This window comes from Anser cygnoides, chromosome 6, assembly GCF_040182565.1.
Source record: "Anser cygnoides isolate HZ-2024a breed goose chromosome 6, Taihu_goose_T2T_genome, whole genome shotgun sequence".
NCBI lineage: Eukaryota > Metazoa > Chordata > Aves > Anseriformes > Anatidae > Anser > Anser cygnoides.
Genome location: NC_089878.1, coordinates 35,345,881 through 35,373,679, shown reverse-complemented (window position 1 = coordinate 35,373,679; position 27,799 = coordinate 35,345,881). Strand labels below are relative to the sequence as shown.

Here is a 27,799-nt window from a genome sequence, read left to right as displayed (position 1 = left end):
AACAACGCCAGCTCTTGCAGCCTCTCTTCATAGGAGAGGTGCTCCAGCCTCTTGATCATCTTCGTGGCCTGCTGGCCGTGCTGCTTTTGGTGCAGCCCAGGATGCAGCTGGCTAGGGAGAAGCTAAGGACTACTGAAGCAGGATTGATTAGTTTTAGCATGTCCCACAGAAACTCGTGAGCACGTGAAATTGCTGCGCTGTGAGAATTTTGTTTGCATCTTTGACCTAGGTGTAATGAATTATGGAGATCTGCTTACAAAGAAGTGCATTGGATACATAGCTCTTGAGCTGTTCTGAAGTTGGCTCACTGCACTCCACCTTCATCTGCCAGCGGGGTGGCAGGAGATTGGATTGATCAGAATACAAAGGGACTGTACCTTAAGAGGCAAATGAGCCGAGTGGGAAGCATATAACTTATCCTCCCTGTTTGCAAGTTCTGTGGCACTGGCATCTACCTTGGAGATTGTAATTCCTTTTTTTTCTGTTTTCAGCAAAGCCAGTGCTCTGCAGGAGAACCCAGATGCAGTTCTCGCCCCTCGCTCCTCCTATCAAACAGTTTGGGAAATGTTTGCTAGCCAGTCTGAATTGGAGAGGGATTATTTTCTGCAGGATGTTTTCCCGAGCGGTTTCCTCTGGGGCACCTCCACGGGTGCCTTCAATATTGAAGGAGCTTGGGCAGAGGATGGGAAAGGAGAGAGCATCTGGGATCGGTTTGGGCACGAAGGCCGTGTCTACATGAACCAGACAGCAGACGTGGCGTGTGACAGCTACTATAAAACCAGCTATGATGTTTACTTGCTGAGGGGTCTTCATCCCCAGCTGTACAAATTTTCTATATCCTGGCCTAGAATTTTCCCCGCTGGCACCAATGAGACCATCAGCTCCAAGGGTGTGGATTATTACAGCCAGTTAATCGACAGGTTGCTAGAGGCTAACATTGAGCCCATGGTGACTCTGTTCCACTGGGACCTCCCGCAAGCTCTCCAGGTTCTTGGTGGCTGGCAGAATGACAGCATCATAGATGCTTTTGTGAACTACGCAGACTTCTGCTTTTCCACTTTTGGGGATCGGGTCAAGTTCTGGATTACTTTCCATGAGCCTTGGGTTATCAGCTATGCTGGCTACGGCACTGGCGAGCATCCTCCAGGAATCGCTGACCCAGGAGTCGCATCTTACAAGGTAGGGACACAGGAATAACAAGGATCTTGCAGCTGCCATTGTGTTGTTCTCCTCTGATGATTCTGTACTTTTAACTATGTGCAAGCCTAATGAGGCCTCTGAGACAGTTATTTGCTTGTTGGATTTGTGATACTCCCCAGAAAATGGGGTAGTTCATGGATGCTAGATTTTATTTTCTGTTCCGAAATCAGCCAGATTCTTACGCTTAATCCAAATCCCGCAAAGCAGTGTGACACAAATCCATCCCTCTGCTCTCTGCCCCCAGGTGGCTCACACAATTCTCAAGGCTCACGCCGACGTCTGGCACCTGTACAACGACAGATACCGTTCTCAGCAACAGGGAAAAGTGGGGCTGGTGCTGAACTCAGATTGGGCTGAACCCAAGACTCCAACCAGCTCCGAGGACGTGAGGGCATCGGAGCGGTACCTGCAGTTCATGCTCGGCTGGTTTGCTCACCCCATATTTGTTGACGGTGATTACCCAGACGTCCTGAAGGCTCAGATCCAGCAGGTAAACCAGCAGTGCTCCACGACAGTTGCACAGCTGCCTGTGTTTACAGAGGAGGAGAAAGCCTGGGTGAAAGGGACTGCAGACTTTTTTGGGCTTTCCCATTACACCTCCCGCCTGGTTAGTGCCGTGACTAACGGGACCTGCGCACCAGGCTATGAGAGCATCGGGAACTTCTCCTTGCATGTGGATCCTGCTTGGCCAAAGACTGCCTCTGCTTGGATCCACGTCGTCCCCTGGGGATTAAGAAGGTTGCTGAAGTTTGTGTCCCAGGAGTACACAGGGACAAAGATCCCAATTTACATAGCAGGAAACGGTATGCCAACAGAGGCCGTAGGGGATCGTATTAACGACACTCTGCGAGTGGATTATTTCTGCCGGTACATCAATGAGGCTCTAAAAGGTACGGATTTGTTTTTTTGTTTTTTTTTTTTTTTTTTAATTAATGGCAACTGGTTAATCCATCTCTTCTGCCGTGATTAGCTTTAAAACATCACCATGTGTGTGGGGATATGGAACTCCCCATTCTGTTTAGGTCATGGAACAGGTCTTTCATACATGCAGACAAATACAGCCTAGATCCTAAAGCCATTCTCTGTGAGAACAGTGTTCATGTACTTCAGCTCTCCTGAAGATAATTTGACTGCAGGCAGGCCCTTACCTACAGAGATCTCATAGGTCAGGACTGAATGAAGTCCTTACTCACTAGGCAGATCTAACTGACAGCGTCCTGCACTACTGAGGGTTAGAATTTTTAGGAAGATGTTTGTGTCTCAAATATTTTGAGTAAGATTCAAGGTACGGCTGTATCTTTGCAATCTGTGTATCCAATTGACGCAAAAAATAATGCTTGTGACTGAAGTTCTGGACAGTTATAGTTCTGAGACTTCAAATAGAGATTTTACTGTTCTTCTCTTCAGATACACAAATCAATAACATCAGAAAGCTTTATTAAATATGTTGGTGATCAGTATAGAGCTTTTGGTCTTCTTGACCTAGTTCCCAACACACTGATAGAAGAGCTGCCAGTGGCACAAGCGTCCTGTACTCAAATATTTCTCTTCTGATGCATTTTTATTACTCAGCTTTTGACCAGCTCCTACGACAGTGCTGATGCTCTTCTTGCCGGGTACCCTAATTGTTTTGTTTTGTTTTCCCTGGAAGACCACTCCTAGCCGTTTGGCTATCGCCCCGTTACCCTCTGAAGTAGTGCTTGCGTTAGGCAGTGGTGTGTTCAGAAAATGTCCCGGTGACTAACAGTCTTGTGCTGTTTCTGTGGCAGCGGTGAAACTAGACACGGTTGACGTCCAGTCATACATTGCTCGATCCCTGGTTGATGGCTTTGAAGGCCCCGTGGGGTACAGCCTAAAATTCGGGCTACATCATGTGAATTTTGAAGACAGCAACAGACCAAGGACTCCCAAGGCATCCGCTTATTTCTATGCCAGCGTTATCGAAAAGAATGGTTTCCCACCCCAAGTCTCAAACAGACTCCCTGCGCCAGTGGTGTTTGACCTACCCATGCCATCAAAGTTGCCAGATTTACCAGCATCAGAAGTCCCCTCCAAGTCAAAGGTTGTCTGGCAGAAGTTTTCATCTCAAACAGACTTTGAGAGGGACACATACTTCTACGGGACGTTCCCGGAGGACTTTACGTGGGGTGTGTCTTCTTCTGCGTACCAGATAGAGGGGGGCTGGGACGCTGATGGCAAAGGGCCCAGCATCTGGGATAACTTCACCCATGTACCAGGGAACGTAATTAACAACGACACTGGCGATATCGCTTGCGATAGCTACAACAAGCTGGAGGAAGATATTTACCTGCTGAGAGCCTTAGGGATAAAGAACTACCGTTTCTCTCTGTCCTGGCCTCGAATTTTCCCCACCGGAAGGAACGACTCAATAAACAGACACGGAGTTGACTACTACAACCGCCTCATTGACGCGCTGGTGGCAAACAACATCACCCCAATCGTCACCCTCTACCACTGGGACCTGCCCCAGGCTCTCCAGGACATCGGCGGCTGGGAGAGCAGCGCGCTGATCGAACTCTTCGATAGTTTTGCAGACTTCTGTTTCCAGACCTTTGGGGACAGAGTGAAGTTCTGGATCACATTCAACGAACCCCAAGTCATTGCCTGGGTTGGCTATGGCCTGGGGGAATTCCCACCCAACGTCAAAGACCCCGGGAGCACTCCCTACAAGGTGGGACACATCTTGCTGAAAGCTCACGCCAGGGTGTACCACACGTACGACGACAAATACAGAGCAAGCCAGGGAGGGGTCATTTCTCTGTGTCCCAACATCGACTGGGCCGAGCCGAAGACACCGAGTGACCCCAGGGACCTGGAAGCTGCAGACAGGTACTTGCAGTTCCTGGTGGGGTGGTTTATCCACCCGATCTTCAAAAACGGCGACTACCCTGAGGTCATGAAGTGGAAAGTTGGGAACAGGAGCGAGCTGCAGAACCTGCCGTCATCCCGCCTACCCGTTTTCACAGCCGAGGAGCGTGACTACATCCGGGGCACAGCAGATGTCTTCTGCTTCAACACCTACACTTCCAGATTCGTAACCCACACAACAACCCGTCTGAAGCCCTTTTCTTACGAGTACGACCAGGAAGTTTCAACAAGTATCGACAGCTCCTGGCCTTCCTCAGCTCTTTCTGGCCATCAGGCTGTGGCCTGGGGGCTGAGGAGGCTGCTGAACTGGATCAAAGAGGAGTATGGCAATCCCCCAATATACATCATTGAGAACGGGGTGGGGATAAAGACCAGCTCGGATGTTGATGACCATACCAGGATCCTTTACCACAAAACGTACATCGATGAAGCTTTAAAAGGTACAAACGTTTGCTTTTGTTCTCTGGCGGGTGACTCCTCTAGATTCTCCATCACTATCTTCCTCTGACAGGTAGTTTTTAAAAGCAGCTGTTAGCGGTCTTTAAATATCCTGAATGCAACACAAATGGTGATTTTTTTGTGCTCTCCTTTGCATGGCCATTCGTATCCTCTGACTGTGGGGTCTTTCATGGTCTTTCTTGTCTAGTGTCAGTCAGCTTTGTGAAGCTGGCAGTGTGTGTGTGTGTTTGCAAGTGACTTCCTTGCGGTTCCTTCGATGCGTAATGTGTCACTGATGCTCTTCCGTTGCTTCTGGTCTTTCAGCTTACAAGCTGGACGGTGTTAATCTGCGAGGATACAACGCTTGGTCTCTTATGGATAACTTTGAGTGGTTGAACGGCTATGATCCAAGATTTGGGCTGCACCAGGTCGATTTTGATGATCCCAACAGGCCAAGAACCCCAAAGCGCTCGGCTGTGTACTACGCAGAAATCATCCGCAATAATGGCATCCCGCTGCCCAAGGAGGACGAATTTCTGTATGGGGAGTTTCCAAAGAACTTCTGGTGGAGCGTAGCGACAGCAGCGTACCAGGTTAGGAAATGAGGGCTGACTCTTCAGGTACCGGTGGCTGTTAATTCATTTCGGATGAGACACCCACAGCTTTTGTAACAGGTTCTATGGTAATTGAGGGTTGCTGTAACAACTGCCTTACTTATCTCCAAGTTCTTTCCTTTTAACGGTGTGGTTGTGCCACGGGAATATTGAGACAGCAGCACGGGCTTCACAGGAACCAGCAAACACTGAGCAGCAGGTTGAACTGACACAACACCTCCCCCGTGACACTGTACTTTGGTAAAATTTCTGTGCCGTGAGGCCCAAGAGCTCTTACTAGTTTGGTGCGGCAAACATTACTGCTTCAAGGCTTAAGCCGATAGCTCAACACATTCTGTGGTGCCGCAAAGGCCAAAAGGCTGAATTCTTTGCTGGGCCAAGATGTAAATGTGGGGTTGCTAATGGTTTCTCCCTTCCCTCCTCCATCTTCAATTACAGATTGAGGGAGCATGGAGAGCAGACGGGAAAGGACTTAGCATTTGGGACCAATTTTCTCACACCCCCCTGAAAATCAGCAATGATGACAACGGGGACGTAGCTTGTGACAGCTACCACAAGATCGAGGAGGACGTGGAAATGCTGAAAAACCTCAAGGTGTCTCACTACCGCTTTTCCATCTCCTGGTCCCGTGTTCTCCCAGACGGGACCACCAGATACGTCAACGAAGCGGGACTGAACTACTACGAAAGGCTGATTGACGCTCTTCTGGCAGCCAACATAATGCCTCAGGTAACTGTAAAAGTGGAAATCCAAGAGTGCAGGAGCTGAGAATTATCCTCATGTTGAAAGATGAGATGCCGACTCTCAGATTTCTCTGGTTTATTCCTGTCTTCTGATCCCAATGTGGGAAACCCTCGCACCTTACAAACTTCCCAGGCTGTTCAAGACCCGTTGATGTGTAGGCCAGTAGCAGAACCCAAGTCTGACACTCAGAGCGCGCGTGTGTTTAAGTCCACTCCCTCCTTCACAGAGAATTTTTTTTCATTGTGTGCCGGGAGGAAACGTGTTTTTTGAGTAGGTAAACGTGCTGGGAATAGAGGGACACATTTGCAATTACTACCCAGGAGATCACAGTAGCCTTATTGCTGGCTGTTTCCAAACAACTTGCTGTTTCCCAAGTCCCACCGACCTGTTGCCTCCCCACTGGTGGCCGGGTCCCCCCAGACCGCCCTAGAAGCGGTGCTCGTCTGTGGACGGCGAGGCAAGGAGGTTGTTCTGCGCTCCCGACACTGCGCAGCCTTTCAGCAGCTCACCCAAGTTTTCTCTGAGCTTTTTGCTTGCAGTGGACTTGCAGAATTGGGAAGGCTTTGGCCTTTCTTATTTCCTAAAAGCCCAAGCAGTGCTTTTATGTGCCTTCTGCATTGTTGGCCCTTGTTCCCACTTGTTAGGCGCTTGGTTTTTTGAGTTATAGCTCGTTAAGAAACTCCTCGCTTAGCCCAGAAGGCTTTCTGTCAGCTTGGACTCTGGTCCTAAGTTAGAGTGTTTGGGTTCCTTGCTGGGAGTGCTTTGGTTAATATGTCACTGACAGATTTGTCACATATTTGGTTAATATGTCAATAAGTTGTAGGCATAGCGTCACCAAGATGGGACAGTCCCTCCTAATGGGAATTTTTTACAGAAATTAATGAATTTTATAAGAATTGGGTACTTAACACTGTTCAGATGTGTTCTTGGGAGAAGAATAAGTTATAAAAAGTGTATAGTTACAAATTAATTATAAAGTTATAAATAAGTTGCAAAAAATGTACCTACTTACAGGTAGGATGAACAAGTGTAAGAGATAATTACAGATGTTCTTGTTGTGTAGAACTGTTTTACTCATTTGTTCATAGTTTTGCCAAGTAGCTGCTCTGTGATTGAAACGACAAAGAAAACAGCCTTTTCCTAGCTGCAGATCCCAGCAGGGTTTACGCTCGGAAATGAGGCTGGTTTGTTGTCCTTACACCTGAAAGGAAGGAATGACTGGCTGAGTCCTTTCTCTGCTCGCTCCCCACAGGTGACCATCTACCACTGGGACCTCCCGCAGGCGCTGCAGAACGTCGGCGGGTGGGAGAACGATACCATAGTGCAGAGGTTTAAGGAATACGCCGAGCTCCTTTTCCAGAGGCTGGGAGATAAAGTGAAGTTCTGGATCACCCTCAATGAACCTTACAACACGGCGTATCTCGGCTATGGCTTCGGGACAGCTGCCCCAGGTGAGGCTGCTGAGCAGGGTTTCAGAGCTCTGCTGAAGCAGTATCTCAGCCCTGGGCTGGGCCTCAGGGCCCCAGGTGCTGCACGTTTCATTTAATAGCAGGCAGCTGGCTTATTTCTCTCACAGGAGGGCAGCTCTGGGTGTCCCGGGTGTGTTTACCTGGGAGGAAGCAGAAGGGGAAGCTGGGGATGGCTGCTCCAGCGCTTGTGCTGTTGCTCTCTCTGCAGGAATCTCCGTTAGGCCGGGGCGAGCCCCTTACATAGTGGGGCACAACCTGATAAAGGCCCACGCAGAAGCCTGGCACCTGTACAACGAGACGTACCGGGCCAAACAGGGAGGGTTAATCTCCATCACCATCAACTCGGACTGGGCAGAGCCAAGGAACCCCCACAAACAGGAGGACTGGGACGCTGCCAGGCGATACCTGCAGGTAGGAGGCACGCGGACAGCCCCAGCTCCCCTGGCTGCTCGTGGCGTGTTCGGCTTGGCATCTGGAGCTGCCCAGAGCCCGGGCTGGCATCTCAGATACGTTTCCTTGCAGTGATGCTTCTCTAATACACCAACCTCTTCTGCTGAGTATGCAGTAGAAATGAGACAAAATATGACTGCAGTCCCAAAAGCTTATTAAATTTGTTGCGATTACACGGACATCCCTGCATATCTCTTTGTGCTTGTTCGTTATAAATCTGGTACTACGTGTAAAGCAGCATATGGAGAGGAATGGTGAAGTCCCTTGTTTTGATACCTAATTTATACGTATTTCCTGGGTTAGTTTCTCATAGGTTGGTTTGCTCACCCCATTTTCAAAAACGGCGATTACAACGAAGTGATGAAAACGAGGATTCGGGAGCGCAGCCTTGCTCAGGGTCTGAAGCAGTCTCGGTAAGAGCACAGGCACATAGCTGCTCTTGTGTTGCCTGCTGTGCTGAAACCTGCTTTTCTGACGGTGCTGTGAAGTAGAAGGATTCTGGTGAAATGGTGTGGTAAAAATCTCGGCGTCCCCTCACGGGAAAACTATTTTATGTTTTTTCTGGTCCCTGTCTTCACCTCTCTTGCAAACTAAATTTACTAATGTAAATAAATCTTTCTCTAAGCTTCTACCTTTGGGGTACTAGGTTGGCAGCTCAGTGTGATGTAATAAATGATCTGCATTAGATGCTGTGATTTGCCTGACAGTGATAAATGTGCTTTAATCGTTCTTACAATGACGTACCGAACTCATTGGTGCCTCCGAATTACATTTCTGGTTTGCCATTCCAGTTAATTACTTGTAACCCTATTTCGCTATCTTTTTTCCACTATGAATGTTTTTCCTTTTCTCTCCCTTTCTAGACACATACAAGGACAGTACTTTTTCTTTCCCCCTCTTGACTGTAATAACAATTTCTTGGGGGTATGTTAGGTATGGGGGTATTGCTGATTGTTCCTCTGTGGTAAGACCCCTTGCTCTGAAATGAGGGAGGTGACAGAAGAGTTGGTGTGTGCTCAGCAGCAAAGGCAGGTCTCTTCAAGACTTAAGTTTTGGTTTTATGTGCCTAAAATGCTTGAATTCTTGAGCATTTTTTTATGTTATTTCTTCTCTGGTGGTTGCTACCATGACTCAGATAGCACAGTCACTGTGTGTTGCCTTATGAGATGAAGTGCCCAAGTGTCTCCGTCTGGGGAAGAAGTCCTGTCCTCAGCCTGCGAGTGAACTCTCAAGCATCACTGAATTGCCAGAAGTGCATGTTGAGCAGTGGTTGTCTAGGGACCGAATTCCCAAGAGAATTTTCTCTCTTTTCTGGCTAAAAGAGAACTGGAAAGTCCCTCTTGCTCCAGGGCACCCTGGATGTCCCTGACTGTTTCTTGTTTTGTCACCACAGCAGCGATTGTGTAGGGCTGAGATCCCAAAGGGAGATGTTCTCCGAGGAGGCCTCCCTTTTGGAGGGAACCAAGCACTTTGAGATTAACTAGCAGAGCTCCCCTGCCCCGGGCTAGTTCCCAGTTTCTTCTGGATTTTCCCATCTTCCTCCAAGAAGATCACAGTGCAGCTCTCTGCTGCACTTCTCCTGTGCTCTTTGCATTTATTCATGGCTGGGGGCCTTGGCTGCGTTGTTCCAGCTCCCTCCTGGGTGACCCAGCTGAAAGTTGAGTAGGTCCCCAAGTCACCAGTACAGAAGTGCCTCCCACCTCATCTGATTTTCTCAGCTGTAGAGCTTGTTTGTATTGTTTCTTTTCAGCACTGCCCTGACTCCTGCTGAAAGCCACTTTTTATCTTTACTTCAAAGCCTCTTGCCCCCTGCAAACGCATTTATAAACAAACACGTGAAGAAAAGGGGGTTGCTCAGTAGGAGTTAGAGATTGCCAAGCTCTACTTCCATTTACACATCTGTTAGCTACTTCCCTTCATCTTTCCTTTGAGCTTTTCAACATCTCAGTGTTACAGTCCGCAAACTGCTGCAGTGAAGACAAACCCTGTGCAAATTTAACCTTTCTGGGTCCCAGAACACAGGGATACAGGGATGAAGTCACGTCAGTGCTACAGATGCTCTCAGGGAAAGTTTCTGACTTCTCTAACTCAAAAGTACTTCTGAGCTCAAGCACAGCAAGAGAAAACAGCAGGACTGGTAAAGAACAGCCTTGTCTTTAGTTCTGTTGCCTGCTCTAGAGCAAGTGTTACTGGTTCATGGAGCCCCGCGGCTGCCAGCAGCTCTGCGCTGAGGTTGTGTTTCTGCCACTACCTTTTATTTGGGTGTGAACCACCCAGTGTTTCGTTTCCAATCAGTGAAAGGTCCGTTCCTCTCCTGGGGACCTCTACATCAGGCAACATGAATTGCCTGAATTCTAGCAAAAGCTTCATTTAGTTAGCCACCAGGACTGATGAGGGGGTAGAAACAAAAGAAGGGGAAATCCTGAAAAGAACTGCATTTTTATGGGCTCGTGCTTTTTCTCTGTTTTCTGTTGCAGACTTCCAGAATTTACTGAAAGTGAAAAGCAAAGAATTAAAGGCACATATGACTACTTTGGTCTAAACCATTACACTACAGTTTTAGCATACAACTTTAATTATTCTACTGGGATTCTGTCATATGACTCTGACAGGTAAGATATAAATGTACGTTATTGGTCAAGTCAAATGTGCGCGCCTGGAGCCTGGGCAAACTAAGCAATATAAACTAATAGTGCATAAAGCCGTGAGAAAGATATATTGGTCTGTTATAACCAATACTAGGGAAAAATATCCCCAAACCATACCTGTGATGCTGTTATTTTCACAAAAGCCCCTTCTTTATGATCCAAAATGAATGGTTAAAACAGAACAAAGAAAATTAGAGCATCTGCTAAAAGGAAGGAATCGGCTCTTCTGAGTCTCCCACCCGGTATCAGCTCTCAAGAGTATTTATCATATTTCCTTTTCCCCAGTCCGTAGTTTGAAGAGGGAGATTATCCTGGTTTATGGGTACTACTGCATTTGCTGTTAAACAGTTGTTGGCTCTCTCTACACATTGGTTAAGCTTAAATTTAAAGCCTAAGTAGCAAAATCACTTCTTAAATGTATGTAAGTCAAGCTTTTTTACATGTTGATTTTTTCCCAAGTTACAAAAGCTAAACGATAGGAGCTTATGAGTTTTTCTGCTGACAATTACGGTAATTGTGGGACTACTCATGAGGGTGAACGTTGGCTGTTTTCTGAGCTGTTTTCACAAAACTGTGTGGAATTGGGGTAACCTCCCCTTGTGCTTCGCTGTTGCAGCACTGCCCCTGGGGTGTGTCCCTGAGAGGATGCTGGGATCTGTCCTGCATTCCTGCAGGGGATGCGTGCTCAGTCACTGCGGTGTAGATCAGAGGTTAGAAGCAGGAATTGCTTTAAATGACAAAGATGGGGCAGCCTCATGAGTTGGGCACACAGCACGCCCTCAGCAACTGCTGATGTAGGCAGAATGTAACTTTAAAGTAAAGTAGAAGAGGTGTTTTCTGGAGGCTTGTGAGCACCAGTAGCTCTTCACCTCCCCAGAGCTCTGTGCTCTTCCCACCCTGCCACAGTCACTTCGGGTGCAGTTCCCCAGGGCTCAGTGCCGCGTTCTCAGGCGAGCAGTGACACGGGGCCAGGCACCAGGGATGGGCCTGTGATCAATGTCCTCTTCCACAGGGGTGTCGCTTCAGTAACCGACCGCACCTGGCTGAACTCGGGGTCCTTCTGGCTCAAGGTGACGCCCTTTGGCTTCCGAAAGCTCCTGAGGTGGATAAAGGAAGAGTACGGCAACCCTCCCATTTATGTGACTGAAAACGGGGTATCAGAACGGGGAGACACGGATTTCAACGACACCTGGCGGATACATTACCATCGGAACTACATTAACGAAGCACTGAAAGGTAAGGGTGACTACTTAAAGCTGGTTAGCAGTGTCTCCCAACAAGCCTGGCACGTACAAAGCGAGCTGTACAGAGCTGAAAGACCACTGGCAATGTGTTTGTCAACTACACGTACACAGGGGGTCGCTCTGTGTCTGCTGCTGCGAGCCTTTGGATGTTAGCAGCCACGGGGCATGGCTGGCCAAGACTTGTGCAGGGAAAGATGAAGTAGAGGCAGAGCAAACCATGGGCTTAGTAGAGTGGGACAAGGGCAGCCTCCTTGTACAGCTGCATCTGGCGAGAGAGGGTTCTTTGCTGCTGGTTCTAAAAATGGCACCTTACTTCAAGCAGACAAACAAACACAGGGAACTGGTTTCAGTTACAGCCGTGGTCAACTTTGCTGCTCTGCCATAGGGGAGCTGGCTGCCAGGTGTTCGCAACGCACTTGTTTACTGCCTTTTAGCAGTGAGGGCCCCACCAGCACTTGTTTGAACACTCATGGTGTATTGATAGGTTCTTTTCTCTGTTCTTAAACCTTTGCTTGCTGAATGAAAGCTCTGATTTTCGGAGCAGAGAAGAGCAGTCTCCAGGGGCTGATGGAGCTGCCTTGGTTGATGGCGAGGTGTAACTTAGCTGTTAAACCACCTCAGAGCAGCACGTGGGTGCCAGAAGTGGGGACGGTTTGGCAGTGAGCTCACCGAGGCCGGGTTGGCAATAACTGGGTTGCACCCAGCTGCGTTTTCGTGTGCTGCCCTGTTCGTACCACTGCGGGCTGAGGGGCAGCTCCGTGCCACCTGCCCGCTCAGCTCACCTGCTGTGTGTGCTCCTGTAACAGCTGTCGTGCTGGACGGTGTCGACCTGCGAGGCTACACAGCCTGGACACTGATGGACAACTTCGAGTGGGCCGTGGGCTTCGACGAGAGGTTTGGCTTCTACCACGTCAACTACACCGACCCCAGCCTGCCACGGCTCCCCAAGGCCTCCGCCAGGTACTACTCACAGATCATAAGCTGCAACGGGTTTCCAGATCCAGCAGCGGGCCCGCATCCCTGTCTGGAACCAGAGCCTGAAGGTGAGTGATGGAGCAGAAATCACGCATCTGATACTAAACCCAGACACCTTCTGTAATCTGTGGTCCTAAAAGACCCCAGCCTTTTCTACTATGTTCTTTTAAGGGCTTTGGTAGCAAACTGCCTGATTGTCAGCCTTTGTTTAGGCCTTAAGGTAGTCATGTAGAATTAGGTCACTTCCGTTTGCAAAGCCAGAATAATTTTGAAAGATGTTGGGGTAGCACCTAGCTACGTGCCTGTCCTGAAAACACAGCAAAGAAAGAGTTAGGCTATTCTACTTTCCTCTGATTAATAGGATGTTTCCCCAATCACACCCATCCAGTAGTCCTGCAGTATTTTTTTAAAAACAATTTTGATTGCATTCTAAGAGGCATGGGGAATACTTCCATCGTTTGTGTTCTCTGGGCTAAGTACGTTAACTGAATGGCAACCCCTGTCAGTTGGGGGTGTTTAGAGGTTCATCTTTATTAGCCATGACTGCTGGGGAACACTTGCCCCTCCTCTGGCCTCAAGAGCTCCCTATTAACCCCGGGTTGTGCCTTTACCCTGAGCTGGAATTGTCAGTCCCTGATCCCAAAGACCTACGGCTACAGCCAGGGCCCTGCCCAGCAGCGCTGAACCTCCCGCAGAGGGAGGAAGAAGCAATGCACACGTACATGAATAAGTTCACAACAGGCCGGCTACTAATTCTTGTTGTCTTCCCCTGCACAGTGACACCAACGGTCCCCACGGCAGGAGGACTGGCTGACAGCGTGCGCTTCCTGGGCTTGGATTTAACGTCACAAAGTGCAGAAATCGCGCTGTATGTGCTTTTTGCTCTCTGCGGAATTGGAGCACTGGGCCTGGCTCTTCTTGCATATAAGTACGGAACGTTATCCAAAAAATCCCGTAAACAATCACACATGGAACTTAGTAAAATGTGAAGTTCAACTGGTTTAAATATGGGGAACAGACTGAAACAATGAAACCCTATCACACTGTATTCTACAGCAGCATAAAGAGACCGAGTGCTCGTACTACTGCACCTTAACAAGGGGAAGGAAGCCTTAGAGATGGCGCCCCATCTTTTTGTTGTTTGTTAAAATATGAAGAAAAAAAATATTCTGTTAATTGATTTTTTTTCCCAGCTGTTATTGATTTGATTTCTTCATATCAGAACTAAAATAGCTTGTTCCAAGTTGTGCAAGGATTTTGAACCTGACCATTCATCTGCTCTCCTTCATCACCTTCCCTGGGGTCCTGCTGGTCTCTTCAAGGCATCCAAGAGTGTTCCCATGAAGCTCTACTGAATCTTAATGGTTCGAAGACAAGGTAGGGCTGGTAAAAACAGGTGGAGGAGGATATTGTTCTCACAGCTACTGTACAGCATGGTTTTTTTTCTAATTCCTTTTTTTCAAATTTTATCATAAATTATTAAAAAACAAAAATTGGCCTAGCCCTCTGCCTTCACAGTTGTAGAGTGTGATACGTAACTGAAGCATCTTTAAATAGAAAGCTGAAGCAGCACAGAACACCTGCAATGCTTAGGGCTATACAAAAAGTATAAATGTATAAATGCACAATTCCACATAGGAAAGCTTTGTTCCCACTTCCAAAATAAGTTTCCCTCCTCTTCTATTACAATCCCTCTTTCCAGCAATATTTCTATTTTATGTGAGAAAGAAGAAAGTACTTTCCTCCCTGTGCCATGTTCTAGATGCAAAACCCTTTCATACACGTTTGACCAGATTTCAACAGGAACAACTCCTGAGTAAGATCCTTTAAACTGCAACAAAAAGCTTGAAGGTCTTTGCAACCTTTATGATTCTATGAAAAAGATTGCTCACTGTATTTTAAGTTTTAGTGTCTAAGCCTAGCTGCTTACTTGGTTGTGACACAAGTACTTCCGAAGAACGTTACAAGAAATGACAGTTATGTTTTCTGGAAAATATTTTATTGAGTGCTTGGGGAATTAAAAACTACAAGGTTTTGCCTGCAGTTGCAGAAGCAAGAAAAAAGTTAAACATAAATTAGTTACCTGATTTGCTACTTATAATGCTTCTGAAACCCTCATTTTAACCGGTCATTCCCCTCCCGTGACCTTTATATTAATATATCTGACCCTTAAATTTATGTAGCAGAATATTTAAAGATTAAAAAGTGCCTTCCTAAGGGCAGTAGGGTATTGATTATTAAAGCTGATGTAGATTTTCAGTCTTAACTTGCCTTCTAAGCTTCAGCTGCACCCCCTTGATTTCTCTGACTTAGGCAACTTTATTCCATCCTCCCCTGCAGGAATAAGAATTAAGTAACTCACTTGGTGTGAAATAAGCCCCACTGGTCCAGAAGCTTTAGTTGACTTAGATCAATTAAGGAGAGAAAAAAAAAAAGCCAGACAGGGGTTACTGCAGTTACTCAAAACTACATTTGTTGTGTAGAATTTCCATTCCAAGTGTTGTTTTCATCTTCTCCATCATCTTGAGTCCTCAGTCTATAGATTTTGCCTTCTTTTTTGAAGTCTTCCCCCCGCTTCTCTATGACTCGTTTCCTGACTGTTTGCCTAGGGTACAAATGACAGTGAGGTTTGACACTTTCCCCTACTTACTGCATTGGCTTCTCTTGGGCAAGCAAGGCCTCCTCCTTCTCTCTCCACAAGAACAGGTTTCTTCAGCCCTTTGGTTCACAGGGAAGCTATCCCCAGCTGAAAATTTGGCATTTAGCAGTCAAAGTGACAGACTCTCATTTTCCCTGGAAAGGATGAGGTGATACGCGGCTGCTTCACGTGCAACAGCTGAGCTGCTTTACTTGCGTTTTGTGTACAGCCACACCGTAACAACACAAAGTTTTGAAAATCAGCATGTCACCTCCAAACAGTATCAGCTCAAGTGACGCCCAGAACTGTAGCTACAGCTGAACTCCCTAGTCATAAATGACTGCAAGACAATGCTTTTTTCTACTCTGTAGTTGGAAATCAAAGCAAACAGTAAGGCGTTTGCTTAATCACACACACAAAAATCAAGATATCCTCTTGATTTTAAACTGCTGCAGTGCAGTTTAGCAGCCACCAGTTTATCCTCTAGCCAGATGAAGGATGGTGGTCAGAAAATGCCAGAACAGAGCAGCAGTTAGAGAGGGACAGACATGCAGTTCTCCAACATGAGACAAAAATATTTCTAACAAGTATTTTGAGAAACGGCCACCCGAAACAGTTTTGATTACCTGCTTTGCTCATTGTTGCTGGGCTTCGAAGGATTTGAATGGTCTTGCTGATGAGCGGTTCTCGCAGCAGACTGTGGGGGAGGTGGACTTGTAAATAGGAAGTTGCTAATAAATCTCCAGACTGCTAAGAGGGGATAAAGTATTGTGCCCAAAAACTTCCACAGATCACCACCTGAAGCCTGAACAACCGAAGTAGCCGGTCTTCCCGCCTGGATGTGAACACGGAGCAAACGTGTCAGGTATTAAGGCTCTACTCGTTTAGACAGAGTACTTCATACCGAACTTAGAAGCAGTTCAGTAGAGGTGAGGAAAGAACCCCTTTGGTTACACATTAAACAAATCCCAATGCCACTGCCTATCCATCTCAGAAAAAAGTCCTTTTCCAAATCAGTCCTGACCAAAATTACCCTGATTATGCAATCTTAGACAAAGGAATGACCAAAATTCAAGCCAAGTATTTTAACGGCTGACTAAAAGCAGCTAGACAGCAACAGTATCGCTGCTTGCAGGTAAGCGAGGAACAAACAAACGAAACCCCAACACCTACCGGCAGCAGCACCACTGAAGCACTGGGAACCAGCTCTAGCTCCAGTAATTTCTTTCCATAATCTTCTTTGGTAAATTCCCTTCTGGGAAACATTGTCGCCAGCGAAAAATTGCCGTAAGCATTACCAACCGTCTGTGAAAACATAAAGAAAACACTTTATTTCTAACCGCTCACTTTCCAACAATCACACAGTTGCCAGTTGAGCACCCTTGCTTTACTGACCGAGAGTTCTTTATCAAAATGACGATCTCCATGTGAAGAAATAAAGAATTTCTCCTATCTTACATCTCACCAGTTACGTGCTGCAGTTATACAAAGGTAGCTGGTGGCAGGGGAAAAGGGTGCTAACCAAACCCCCTTCAAACAAACAAAAAGGCAAGCAGCTGGTGGCAATCCCACCGCAATCACCGACTAGTTGCTGCTCCACCACACTGTTATCAGCACGCCACTGAGGAAACAAGACACTGACTTACCTGTGCAGCAAACTGCCTTGCCTCTTCCAGCCGTGCTTCGGAGGGGAACTGGTTAGTAAAGGAAGATCCATCTGGCAGGCGGAACTGAATCCTGGCTACCAGGCTGCGGGACATGCACCACAGTCAGTCAGTCAGCACATCAGTACAGTCATCCTACTTCTGGCAGCACATATGGTTTACAAATTTGGATCCACACTGGATCCTGCTTACGTATCACAACGCATCTCCTCTGCATTTTTATCAGAGTCCAAGACCCCCCAATATTCAAACAGGATGCTTATATTGATCATGCAGAACTTAGTAAACACATGAAAGAAACACAAACCACACATGATTTTGTGTAGCCTGTGTTACTACTTTTTTTTAAAAATTCATTTTCTTTATTTTTTTGGAGAAGTTGCACTATGAGGGCACTGACATTTAGACTGGCTTGGCAAATACCTACTCTCTGCTAGCTAAGGCCCAGCGTTTCTGTTTGAGGTCCCGCACCAGCACAGCTCCAAGCCAACTGGGCGCCCAGCTGCACTGCTGGGCCTGCACCATGCGCTCAGGCATGGTTCTGACACGGCTACCTTATCCAGCTCCCTGCCCAGCCTGTTGTGCACGGCATTCGAATCAAGGCTCAGACAGAAAAAGCTCTTCTCTACTACACACAAGAAGAGGAGGTGAGCACCACCATCAGAAATGTTTACACAATGCAAGTTACCAGAGAATGTAACATTCACGGAGATAGCTATGAGTACACATTACAAGAGAAAGCTACTTTTTATGTCACTAAACCCTCCAACATAGCATCAGTTAACAAGTTAGGATACACTATTTAATTTTCTGAAGCTTATGTAAACTTTTTTTTTTTAACCTCTTCCCCAAAATACACACTTCTGCTTTCTCTCCAACAACTCACCTTCGTTCCTTTTGAGATGCTTCTTTTCTGGCCTCTAGCTCAGCCTGTTTAGCCTGAAGAGCTGCAGCTTTTGCAGCTTCTGCTTCTTCCTTTGATTTTGCAAAGCGAGCCGCTCTCTCAGCACGATCCTTTGGAAAGACCAAACAGAAAACTTCATTTTTACCATAAACTGTAGCTTAACACTCACTAAAGCACAGCCTGTACTGAAAACCCAACTGCACCAACATGAGGAGGAAAGACTCAGGCTGCAGAGCTGTGCTCGCTCCAAACTGCACGATCCCCTGTTGAGATGACACACACTTGCAATGAGTCACTTCATCCATGTAGTTAACAGATGGTCCTCCCATGGAAGCTTAATGTTCCAGGGAAGAGAAAGGGAAAAAAAATCTTATGACAAGTTGCATTGCTGCAGTTCTAAGTTTTCTACACCAAAACTTAGAAATGAGGGGGAATTTCAATTGTTGTGAACTGCTTGTATATATAGGTGTTTGTGTATAGATACAAACTTAAAACAAAAAATAATCCCCTGCCATTTTGAAGCCAGCATTCCTTGGCATGCTCCACAATTAAGTACTCCCTGTGTTTCTGTTTCAGATCTCAGTTAAATTGTATATATTTTTTTAATATTTAATAATAATCCACCACCTGGCTCCAACAATGTAGAAGACAAGTTGGTATGTTCATTCTGAGAGACCACCCCTATATATTGTTTAGCATGACCCCAGATGGTATGGAATACCCCTTTGGCCAGTCTGGGTCAGCTGTCCTGGGTCTGTCCCCTCCCAGCTCCTGCTGCACCCCCAGCCTGCTCGCTGGCAGGACAGAGCAAGAAGCCGAAAAGTCCTTGGCCTGGTGTAAGCACTGCTCTGCAACAATTAAAACATCAGCATGTTATCAGCGCTCTTCTCATCCTAATCCAAAACATAGCACCCTACCAGCTACTAAGAGAAAATTAACTCTGTCCTAACTGAAACCAGGACACACCACGAACATGAAAGCAGCAGCTTCATTTTATACACAACACGTGCTACTATAAAACCACAAATGCGCAGATTGTTACCACACAAGGCCACAGGATTCCAAACAGAAAAAATGAAGATCTTTCAATGTTTCTCCTAACAAGAAAGTTTACTTTTTTAGTACGCTGTTGGCCCTTGCAAGAGAGAAGCAGAAAGCTATCTTTCAGAACACAAAATTTACCATTGCAATCTGTTGTCTGATACGCTCTCTGGCTGCCTTCTCTTCTGCCTTTTCTCTGTTCCTTTCCTCTAACATCCGTTTTGTCAATTCTTCTTCTTGCCGTCTTTTGTACTCTAACATTTCTTTACCAGTTTTTCTCCGTTCGATTTCTTTCTTAATTTCTTTCTGCATAAAGAACAGAGACAATAAAAACAGGACCACAAAATTGTCTCGGAAAAGACTGAAATGTATTTGTTTTAACAGGAATTAAGCATTTATTCAAATACGGGTATCTAAATAAATACTGCAAGCACTTTTACATTTTTATGTTACCTGTTCTTCTTCTTTCCTTTTCTCTTCTCGCCTTTCTTCAAGCTTTTTTGTTATCCTAAATTTACAAACAAAGTGAAAAGTCTTAAAATCACAGTATCTACTATTAGTTTTTTTTTTTGATGACACATTTGCAATCACAGAAGAAGGAAGCTCATGAAAATGAACAGGAACAGTAACACATTGCTAACCCCTAGTGTAAGAGTAATAATGATCCATCCACGTGTGGCTGTACAGACCATAAAACCATGAGGTGGGGATCCACCCCCTAACTTCCAGTTTTTACATGGTAGTTCTAACACGTTCCTTCTATCCTTTTCTGCTCAGAAAAATGAATAATTTTATATATCCTTATGGTTGAATCACCTTTTAATACACACAATAAGCAATACTATTTATGATCTGTGGTAAAAGAAATACCACGCAAGTCTCAATCTGTTCATAACTATTTAACCTGTCGGGTTTCTTCTGCACATCACTTCCTAAACTGGAAAACAGGCAACACATAGCACACAGCTGTAATACAGATGCACATGTGTGTGTCTCATTTCCCCAGAAAGGTGCCTTAGAATGAGGACTGATTTCAAAAAGCATACTGAGGTGCAACCTATTTCAAGTCTGGGAACAGGCATGACCAAATAACATGAGCAGTCTGATAACAGGAGAAATTTCTTTCTGTTTGTACAATGGCTGTTCTTTTGCTTTTTTAAAAGAAAATGGTAACTACCACAGAGCCTTCTCTTTTCTTCCATCCGAAAGAAATGCTTTAGGTGTATGCAAATACGGTACAATTTAAGACTAATGCACATTTAAAAGAGGAACGTTAGCATCTATATTAAAATATTGACTTTCTTATCAGTCTTGCCAGTGCATTTCTTAGCAGTTGCAAGTAAAATTACATTTACTGTCCAACTTCTTTGGAATAACACTGAAATTAAATATGAAGTTTTAAAAATACGATGATTTATACTACTAAAATGTATTTACTATGTATGTGTTACTGGTTTTAGGTAGATCTGTCTTACAGATACTTTCCGTTCACTATTTTAACTCCTTCAAAACAGTCTGAATTCAAGTTCTATCAAAATAATTGCAAAGCTGTATCAAAGTAATGACAATATTAATTTTCCAGATCACCCTTTTCCTTCAGAGTACACGAGAAATTAATTTAAAAGTTGGTTTTTGTATCAACCCTAGTGTTATCTCAAACATCCAAACAAAGATAAGGCTACATAAATGCCTGCTGGATGACAACAGAATCAGCACCAAAATCCTGTAATTAAGCCTGTCTGATCCAAAAAAAAAAATAGAAGTGCCTCCCAAGAAACAAATACAGTACATTGGAACTCTACAAAAGAAGAGTTACCTTTCTACTTTGAGTGCAAGGTCATTCGCGGGCTGAGCACCACTCGCTTGTGCATCTGAGGACTGAGCAGCTTCCTGGCTTGCTTGACCTGAATTTGCTCCATCTTCTAAGTGATTTACAGGAAGGTAACGCACAAGAGAAAAGGTATGCTTCTTATCACAAAAGCATTATTAAACGCTCATCATTAGCCGTAACTGGCAGCAGCTAGAACATCTCCAGAAGACAGGAAATTCTGCTGTTTAAACTCTTTGGGCCCCGTCCCTCTCCTCTTGGTTCAGGTTACTAACCCAGAGAAACCTCTTTTACTGAATCCTATCACAAGACAGCACACACAGTTTGCGTTGTGCTATAAACCGGGTATTTCTCACGCGTTACAACAGGAGCAGAACGACAAGTTCTGCAAGAAGGATCTGCTATACTCAAGTTTTTCCTCAGCAAGTCCACTTTGTCTTTTATGTAACATATAACAATGTAAGACAAGGAAAGCAATTTCCAAGCAAATCACGTATCATTTTGGTAAAAATACTAACCATTACCAGCAGAAGGCCTTATTGTCTCTGACGTAGCGGACTCCGCAGAGTCACAGAACCCCGCTGCTGTGGATTGCACGTTTTCTGGAGCACCATCAGATTGAGATGAGGAACATGGAGGAGCAGATGGCTGACTTGGATTTTCCAAAGGTTGCCCTTTTTCTGCATGCATCTAGGAAATTGCGGTGAAAAAGCCAGACAATGAAACTTCAGATGTTTTCCTCAGGTTCAAAAGCCAAGGCTACTAAATTATTTTTGGAGAATCACTCCTATTTAAAATATAAAACTAGAATTATCCTATATTGCTCAGTGTGACACAAAATATTACATTTTTTCCTAACTGTAGTCTCACAATTGAAATCAAAGTGATAAAAACTACCTATGCTTATAGTACATCGCATGTTCCAGTTTAGGGTTCTTGATAATCTTCATTTCTGTAGGTGTTACACAAATTAATATAACAAAATAATCTGTGAAACAACAAAAAATAGCGCAGCATTTCTGCACAGTGCTTTCAAACCTGTTCAACTTCTGTACTGAATTTAAAATGTGCTGGGTTTGTTGTTGGAGGGATATAAACCCAGTAATTCAGACTTCCCCAAGGTGCACGCTAAGGGCCTGTCTCGAACACGCATGCATATCCATGTGAAAGATCCAGCATTACCTGTTTGACTTTATGGATTCTGGTAACAAGTTCTTCTACAGAAACACTGCCAGCAATTACTTCCAGAGGGATTCCATTGTCTCCTATAAAAAAACTGGATGGAACACACACTACAGGATCTGCACAGCTACAGTTAAGGGCAACAAACAACAAAAATTTATAGAGTAACATTTAAGGCAAAAGCAGAAGACCTTTGTACAGCATCCTCTAGCCCAATACTCTATTTCCACCTGCTACTAGTAGTAAGTGCCAGAGGAGAAAGAAAAAAGGCTATCAAATATGCTGGAAAACACTGTGTACAACTGATTGGTATTTCTTCTTTTCCTTGATATTGTTTTGAGCCAAAATAAATGACTCCAACACACGCATATCCAACCAACTACACTTTGGAACTGAAAGATTTTGTTTTAAAGTGAGATGACTTCTTATGTAGATAACACTGAAATCTTTACAATGCCACGATGATGCACACAAGGTACAGCGCTCTCTTTCTCAGCATCGCGCACATTTCTGAGCTATAAACAACAACCTATGTAACAGGCAGACATTCACCTAACCAAGTACCTGTGTATCTGACAGAGCCCAGCCCACTTGTTCCTCCTCCTCTGCAATTCTGAACTACACATCCCATTACACATTTTTGTGCAGTAAGAAGTACTTTTAATAATATTGCCTGTAATTATTTGTCTTAAGAACAGTATTAACGTGTGGATTGCAATTATCTATGATCATAGTGCAGTATCTAAATTGTTTTCAAAGGATACAAATTTGAGAAAACTGCAGGCACGCTTCGCTGTTTGAAAGAAAAGATGCATGTTTAGAAGCAGCAATCACTTTGCAACAACTTTAGATTAAGTCTTTCAACATAAAAATAACTGTCCTACCACCACACAAAACTATTTAAATACTTGAGAGAACACTAAAGAACTCACATCTTCTCATTAACATTTTGCATAAGTGTTGACATGGTGACAATCCCTGGTTGTCACAGTTGACTACGGATTATTATTTATGGAAGCGATGCTAAGAAGCAATTCAGGAAAAAAAATCCAGTCTACTGTGTGTAAATAAGACATAAATTCTTCTAAAATGCCTACAGAGCATTCCAAAATAATGCAACTTTTGGAAACGTCAGCGTGCTTTCTGCACAAGAACTGGGGTGCTCATACTAACAAACTGAGTAACTTATCCAGGAACCTTACTGGTTCTGCATTGTGTGTCGCAAGAGAGAAGCATTTTCTCCGGGGCCTTACAGACCATTCTTACTGAATTCCTAAGAATTTTCAAATTCATGACGTAGCTGGGCAAACCAAGAATTGCCATGCGAGTACTTGCGTTTTGATTCCTTTTTTTTTTTTACTTGGCTTTTTTTTTTTTTGCTATCTTTTCCTGTTGACAAAGGACGTCCTCAAATATTCTTCACTATATTCTAATACTCTAGTATTCTAATACTGAAATTCAGCAGGAAATACACAATGAATATTCTGCACACTGTAACAGGAAACCTGGAAATTTGGAGTTTTCTCTGACTGCAGTAGCTTCAGGAGCACTGAACTCACTTAGGCTCTGGAACATGCTATTTAGACTACTTTCAAATCAGGGACAGGACTTCAAAAGCCTTCTATTTTCATCATCATCAAAGGAAGATCATGTAAGAAACAGAATGAGAATAGGATCAAACCTTTTGGTGTCGATTTTAATAGCAACAAAACCATCTGAGGCAGCCTCGGTCACCTTCTCATTTTCCCACCTCGCAGCCATCTCGGTGGATTGTTCATCCTCACCTGCAAAACGCAGCACGTGTGAAGTTAACCATGCCACAAACAAACAGCTCCTGTCTGATTTAAGCTTTGCTTCAGCTGCTTGAAATCAGCTTTGCAAAAGTCTCTCAAAATCATTTTCAGAGGGGTTGATTTTTTTCACTATAATCTGAAGGCAATTCACTCCAGCTGATGCATCAGGTGAGCAGAAGGGACTGTACAACACGGACGGAGGAGGGATAAAGGGACTGGAATTGATCGCGAGTCTGGAGATCAGCTCAGTTGCATCATCTCACTGCCCAACTTGTGCTGGGCCTCGCTTTCACGTTACAGGGAATATGTTCATGCTTTAACATTCTGCTTTGGTGTCTGCTCGTAATACGTGAGGAGAGCTCACAGCAGTCAGCGAACCACTGCGCCTCCCCAGCGTTAGCCTTGACCTACCATCCTCTGCTCGCCCTTCCTTACAAATTTAAATACGTGTTGGTGCAGCAGCTGCTAACAGAGGTAGAACTACACTTCTCACCCCTTGGGAAACATAATCCAGCAAACGAGATTCAAAACAAAATTCAGCTTCAGAGTTTAATAATGTTAAAAAATACATTTATTTTGTTTAAAAGGAGTCAGGAGCCCACCGGAACAAGATCAGCAGTAGAAGGGGAGCTACTTAAGCCAGGAAAACAGGAGGTGTTCTGGGGACGCACACTCGGGACGGTATTTTAACCAGGTGAAACAATGCCGATCATCCTTTTACCTTCCAAAGCACCGGTTTAGTGAGGACTTGGGTTAATAAACGCATTCAGATGAACGTTTGTTATTTTTCAACAAGCAAACTGACCTACAAGCTTTTGTTTATCTTTCATTTCTAGTACTTCCTAGCAGCTTGGGATTGCCTGTGCTCTTGATGAAGAACTGAGTCACACGTTGGCTTCCAGCACACAAGTCCGTTATTCAACGACAACAACAAACCATTTGTTTGTTTCATCCCAGTTGCTATTTCATGCAGTGCTTTTCACTCGTTAAAGATCAGAGCTTTCTGTGCAGCTCCCTTGTGAAGCCCTGCTCCCTCAAGGCTACGGCTGGCCGGCCACAACGCTGCTCAGCAAGAAAGGCATCTAAAATACGCTGATTTTGGAAACGTGGCTTCTCACTGGAAGGACTGTGGACGCTAAGAAAGTACTCGTCTCTATTGCTCTTAGGCTGTACACCCCAAGTTACTCATTTGGATGCTTTATATAGGAGCCTTTCGTTCTCCTGTAGCTGCAGCACTTCCCACTGCGGCCGATGGATGCAGCTGCCGTGCCGAGAGCGACGCAGCCTCCTCCCCGTTCCCAAATGCTCAGGGACCGGCAGCCCCTGCACTGCACACACTTCTTCAGAGCACATGTGCTCATCCGATTAGGCTACTAAAAATATCTCAGAGCTTGCCTAACGCTAACTTGTCCATCCCAACAACTGCTGCAGTTGGTGAAAGAATGTTGAAAGACAAAAGCAGGTTGGGGATCACTCACAGAACAACCTCAGAGATGTGCCCCGGGAACGAAAATGCTGGTCACTCATGTTTTACAGAACTGTATGTCACGGAGCACCGTTTAATGTTGTGACTACCCGCAGAATCACCACTCGCATGGCTTTTTGATTTAATAACCCTGTCCCATTTGGGGGCTAAGGTTCATTTGTCACAGCTTTGTAGCAGTAACTACACCCCGAAAACGAAGCACAAAAAACATCAGAAGTCTAGAGGTCAAGCTCAAAAGGACTTGACAAAATTCACAACGTCCTAAGTTACAGCTTGTTTAGCACGCAGTCATCAGGGAAAAATGTTTCCCTTACAGAAGACGATGAGTCCAGCTGACTTCATGCAAAACGTTCACCGTTTCATAACTACCCCGTAGGGGTAAGCACTGCCCGCTCTGGGACTGACAGCGGGCTGCAACGTTGAGCTGCTCACCTCCTCCTCCTCGCGTCATCCCACACAGCCAACTTGAAGAGTGCTTTGATACAGCTCGGATAGAAAACACTAACAAGTAACTTGGGATTAAAAATCATCGTTCTGTTAAAAAAAAAACAACTAAAAATAAAGTTATAAGCAAAACCATTTCTACAAACGTTTCTAAAAACAAACATTCTAGCTTCAAGTCTTCTCTACGCGTTCCCCTTCCTTTTCCACTTCTGAAAACGCACTGGTTGTGAGTGGCCTGGTATTTTTGTTATCAGAACATGCCAAACTTTTGGAAACAATAATCTCAAACACCTCAGTCAGAACAGAGGAGGCATCTGAGGAAGTTTAATAAAAAAAAACAAACACCCAAAAAACCACAACTTCAGATGAAGTAACTCTAACCATTAAAGGAGTCTTCTAACCCTGAAGGCAAGAAAATCACCTACAGAACCTCTTCCAAGGTACCAGATGGAAGGTACCAGAGATGGGACCTTTAATAAGCTCACACAACCGCATCATCAGAACTATGCCATAAAGGTTTAAAAACTAAACTAGAAGTGTTAGGATTACAGCTGCGAACAAAAACGTTAAAGGAAAAAACTGGCTGAACAATGTGCAACTGCAGTCTCACACAGTACCCCCTCATCGTTAAGATAAACAGCTACATTATTCCTTGCTTGGCTAGAAAATATTCCAGAATCAGAATGAACAATCCAGTTCTTCATTTTCTAGCGCCTGTTTAGAGAAGTGCAGGGAGCAGGATGAGAGGCACAGACAGATGGTAGCAGGAACCAAAGCAAATAAAGTGAAGCTAACAGACTTCAGTAATTTCCATCAAGACTGAATCTAATAACTGTCCATCACAGCGGCCACCCTAAAATCACAACTGATTTATAGTTGCCACTTCTCTTACTAACTGTTCCCCTTTATTAATGTTTTGTCCACATAGATATTATTGGGCAAAGTGCACAAAACAGCAGAACAGAGCATGTCTGGAAGTAGCATTCCTGCACAGAAAGCTGCCCTGAACGCTTTTCCTCGATGCCCTTGGCCAGCTGCGCAGCGCGAAGACCCAAGGCCACCGCCACCACCAAGCGTGGGGTTGTCAGCATGGATCCACCTGAGCAACGACCCCAACCACTGCCAGCACGAAGTGTTGGCACCCGGCATCCTTCGAGCGCCCCGTGCCCACACGGGGTGTCAAAGCAGGTTCTCGAGCTGCCCACTCCCCCACCATGGCTGCGGCACCGGCTGCTTGCCCCATCCCACTGCTCCTAGGGGACATCAGCGGGGCTCCGACCTGTCATCGTGGGGGTACGGCCTCCCTAAGCAGCACTCCCCTCTCTGCAGGGCTTATAAAAACAAACATACGTTCTTACGTTACTTACGATACCAAAGCTAGGCTACATCCCTGCAATCATGAGCTCCTCAGCACTCTGCGTATCCCCTATTTCCACATCCACCCACCCGACAGCCACATCTGAGGGAACAGGACGGCTCTGCGCAGAGTTTTAGTTTCACCAAAACACCGTAAACAAGTCGCGACGTTCACTTCTCAGCCCCCAGCGCACACGTATCGAGTCCAAAGCAGCCCTGGGTTCTGAGCTACCACCAAAAACCTCCACGGATCTGAAATATTCGAGAAACCCGACAGAAAGCCGTAACGCCGAGGGGCAGCGGGTCCCAGCAGGCGGTGCTGCAGGGCGGAGATGCCGGTGTCGCCCCGCACCTGTCCGGGAGCTCCTTCTCGCCTACCACCTGCCTTTCCAGACCCGGCTTCCAGCGGGGCGCTCCCTGCCCGCACCAAACGCCGCTCTGCGGGCACCCGGGGAGCCGCCGTGCGTCAGGGCTCTGTGAGGCGCCGCCGTCCCCTCAGGGAGCCGAGGCAGGGCAGCGGGGGCGCAGCGCCCGGCCCTGACACAGCACAACGCGCCGGGCCGGCCGCCGGGGCAGCGCCGGGCTGGGCAGAGCCCCCCCCGTCCCCCGGCTCCCCGCCGCCGCCCCCCCGGTACCTGACACGACGACGACGAACACGGCGCTGCGCTGCTTGGCCGCGGCGATGGCGGCCGGGATGGAGCCGCCGAACCACAACATGGCGCCCGCCCGGCCCCGCACCCGGCCCGCCGCCGCCGCCGCCGCCGGGGCGCATGCGCCGCGGCACCGCCCCCT

General features: G+C 45.9%; 2 protein-coding genes across 7 annotated transcripts in view; one reads left to right on the top strand and one right to left on the bottom strand.

Annotated features, from left to right (window-relative positions):
• The window catches only part of LCT (lactase), a 23,498-nt gene extending 8,451 nt beyond the window's left edge, over positions 1–15,047 (top strand). For all 3 annotated transcript variants that reach the window (XM_066999213.1, XM_066999212.1, XM_066999214.1), the window contains 12 exons: positions 492–1,179; positions 1,445–2,090; positions 2,970–4,529; positions 4,852–5,120; positions 5,580–5,870; positions 7,138–7,336; positions 7,563–7,765; positions 8,108–8,217; positions 10,282–10,416; positions 11,465–11,688; positions 12,503–12,739; positions 13,449–15,047. In XM_066999213.1, coding sequence (XP_066855314.1) covers positions 492–1,179; positions 1,445–2,090; positions 2,970–4,529; positions 4,852–5,120; positions 5,580–5,870; positions 7,138–7,336; positions 7,563–7,765; positions 8,108–8,217; positions 10,282–10,416; positions 11,465–11,688; positions 12,503–12,739; positions 13,449–13,660 — 4,774 coding nt within the window. In that variant the 3' untranslated portion in view covers positions 13,661–15,047. The remainder of the gene's footprint in view (positions 1–491; positions 1,180–1,444; positions 2,091–2,969; positions 4,530–4,851; positions 5,121–5,579; positions 5,871–7,137; positions 7,337–7,562; positions 7,766–8,107; positions 8,218–10,281; positions 10,417–11,464; positions 11,689–12,502; positions 12,740–13,448) is intronic.
• UBXN4 (UBX domain protein 4) lies at positions 14,649–27,799 on the bottom strand. 4 transcript variants are annotated; one of them, XM_066999232.1, is made up of 13 exons: positions 27,643–27,799; positions 23,610–23,712; positions 22,693–22,721; positions 21,929–22,047; positions 21,265–21,436; positions 20,735–20,840; positions 19,372–19,426; positions 19,060–19,224; positions 17,860–17,987; positions 16,956–17,058; positions 16,483–16,614; positions 15,936–16,144; positions 14,649–15,276 (listed from the first exon to the last, which is right to left on the bottom strand). In XM_066999232.1, the coding sequence occupies exons 1-13, from the start codon at positions 27,722–27,724 to the stop codon at positions 15,138–15,140; spliced, it is 1,542 nt and encodes a 513-aa protein (XP_066855333.1). In that variant the 5' UTR covers positions 27,725–27,799; the 3' UTR covers positions 14,649–15,137. The 4 variants fall into 4 exon arrangements, with proteins under 4 accessions (XP_066855333.1, XP_066855337.1, XP_066855334.1 ...); XM_066999236.1 differs by having other exon boundaries at positions 15,936–16,006; XM_066999233.1 differs by having other exon boundaries at positions 20,735–20,837.

Coding starts and splice junctions, on each gene's coding strand:
- UBXN4 (XM_066999232.1), bottom strand. CDS start 27,724: ATGTTGTGGTTCGGCGGCTCCATCCCGGCCGCCATCGCCGCGGCCAAG. Junction 16,145..16,482: donor CTTCAGTGGTGCTGCTGCCG/GTAGGTGTTGGG, acceptor GTTCACATCCAG/GCGGGAAGACCGGCTACTTC. Junction 15,277..15,935: donor AGCAACAATGAGCAAAGCAG/GTAATCAAAACT, acceptor TTTGTACCCTAG/GCAAACAGTCAGGAAACGAG.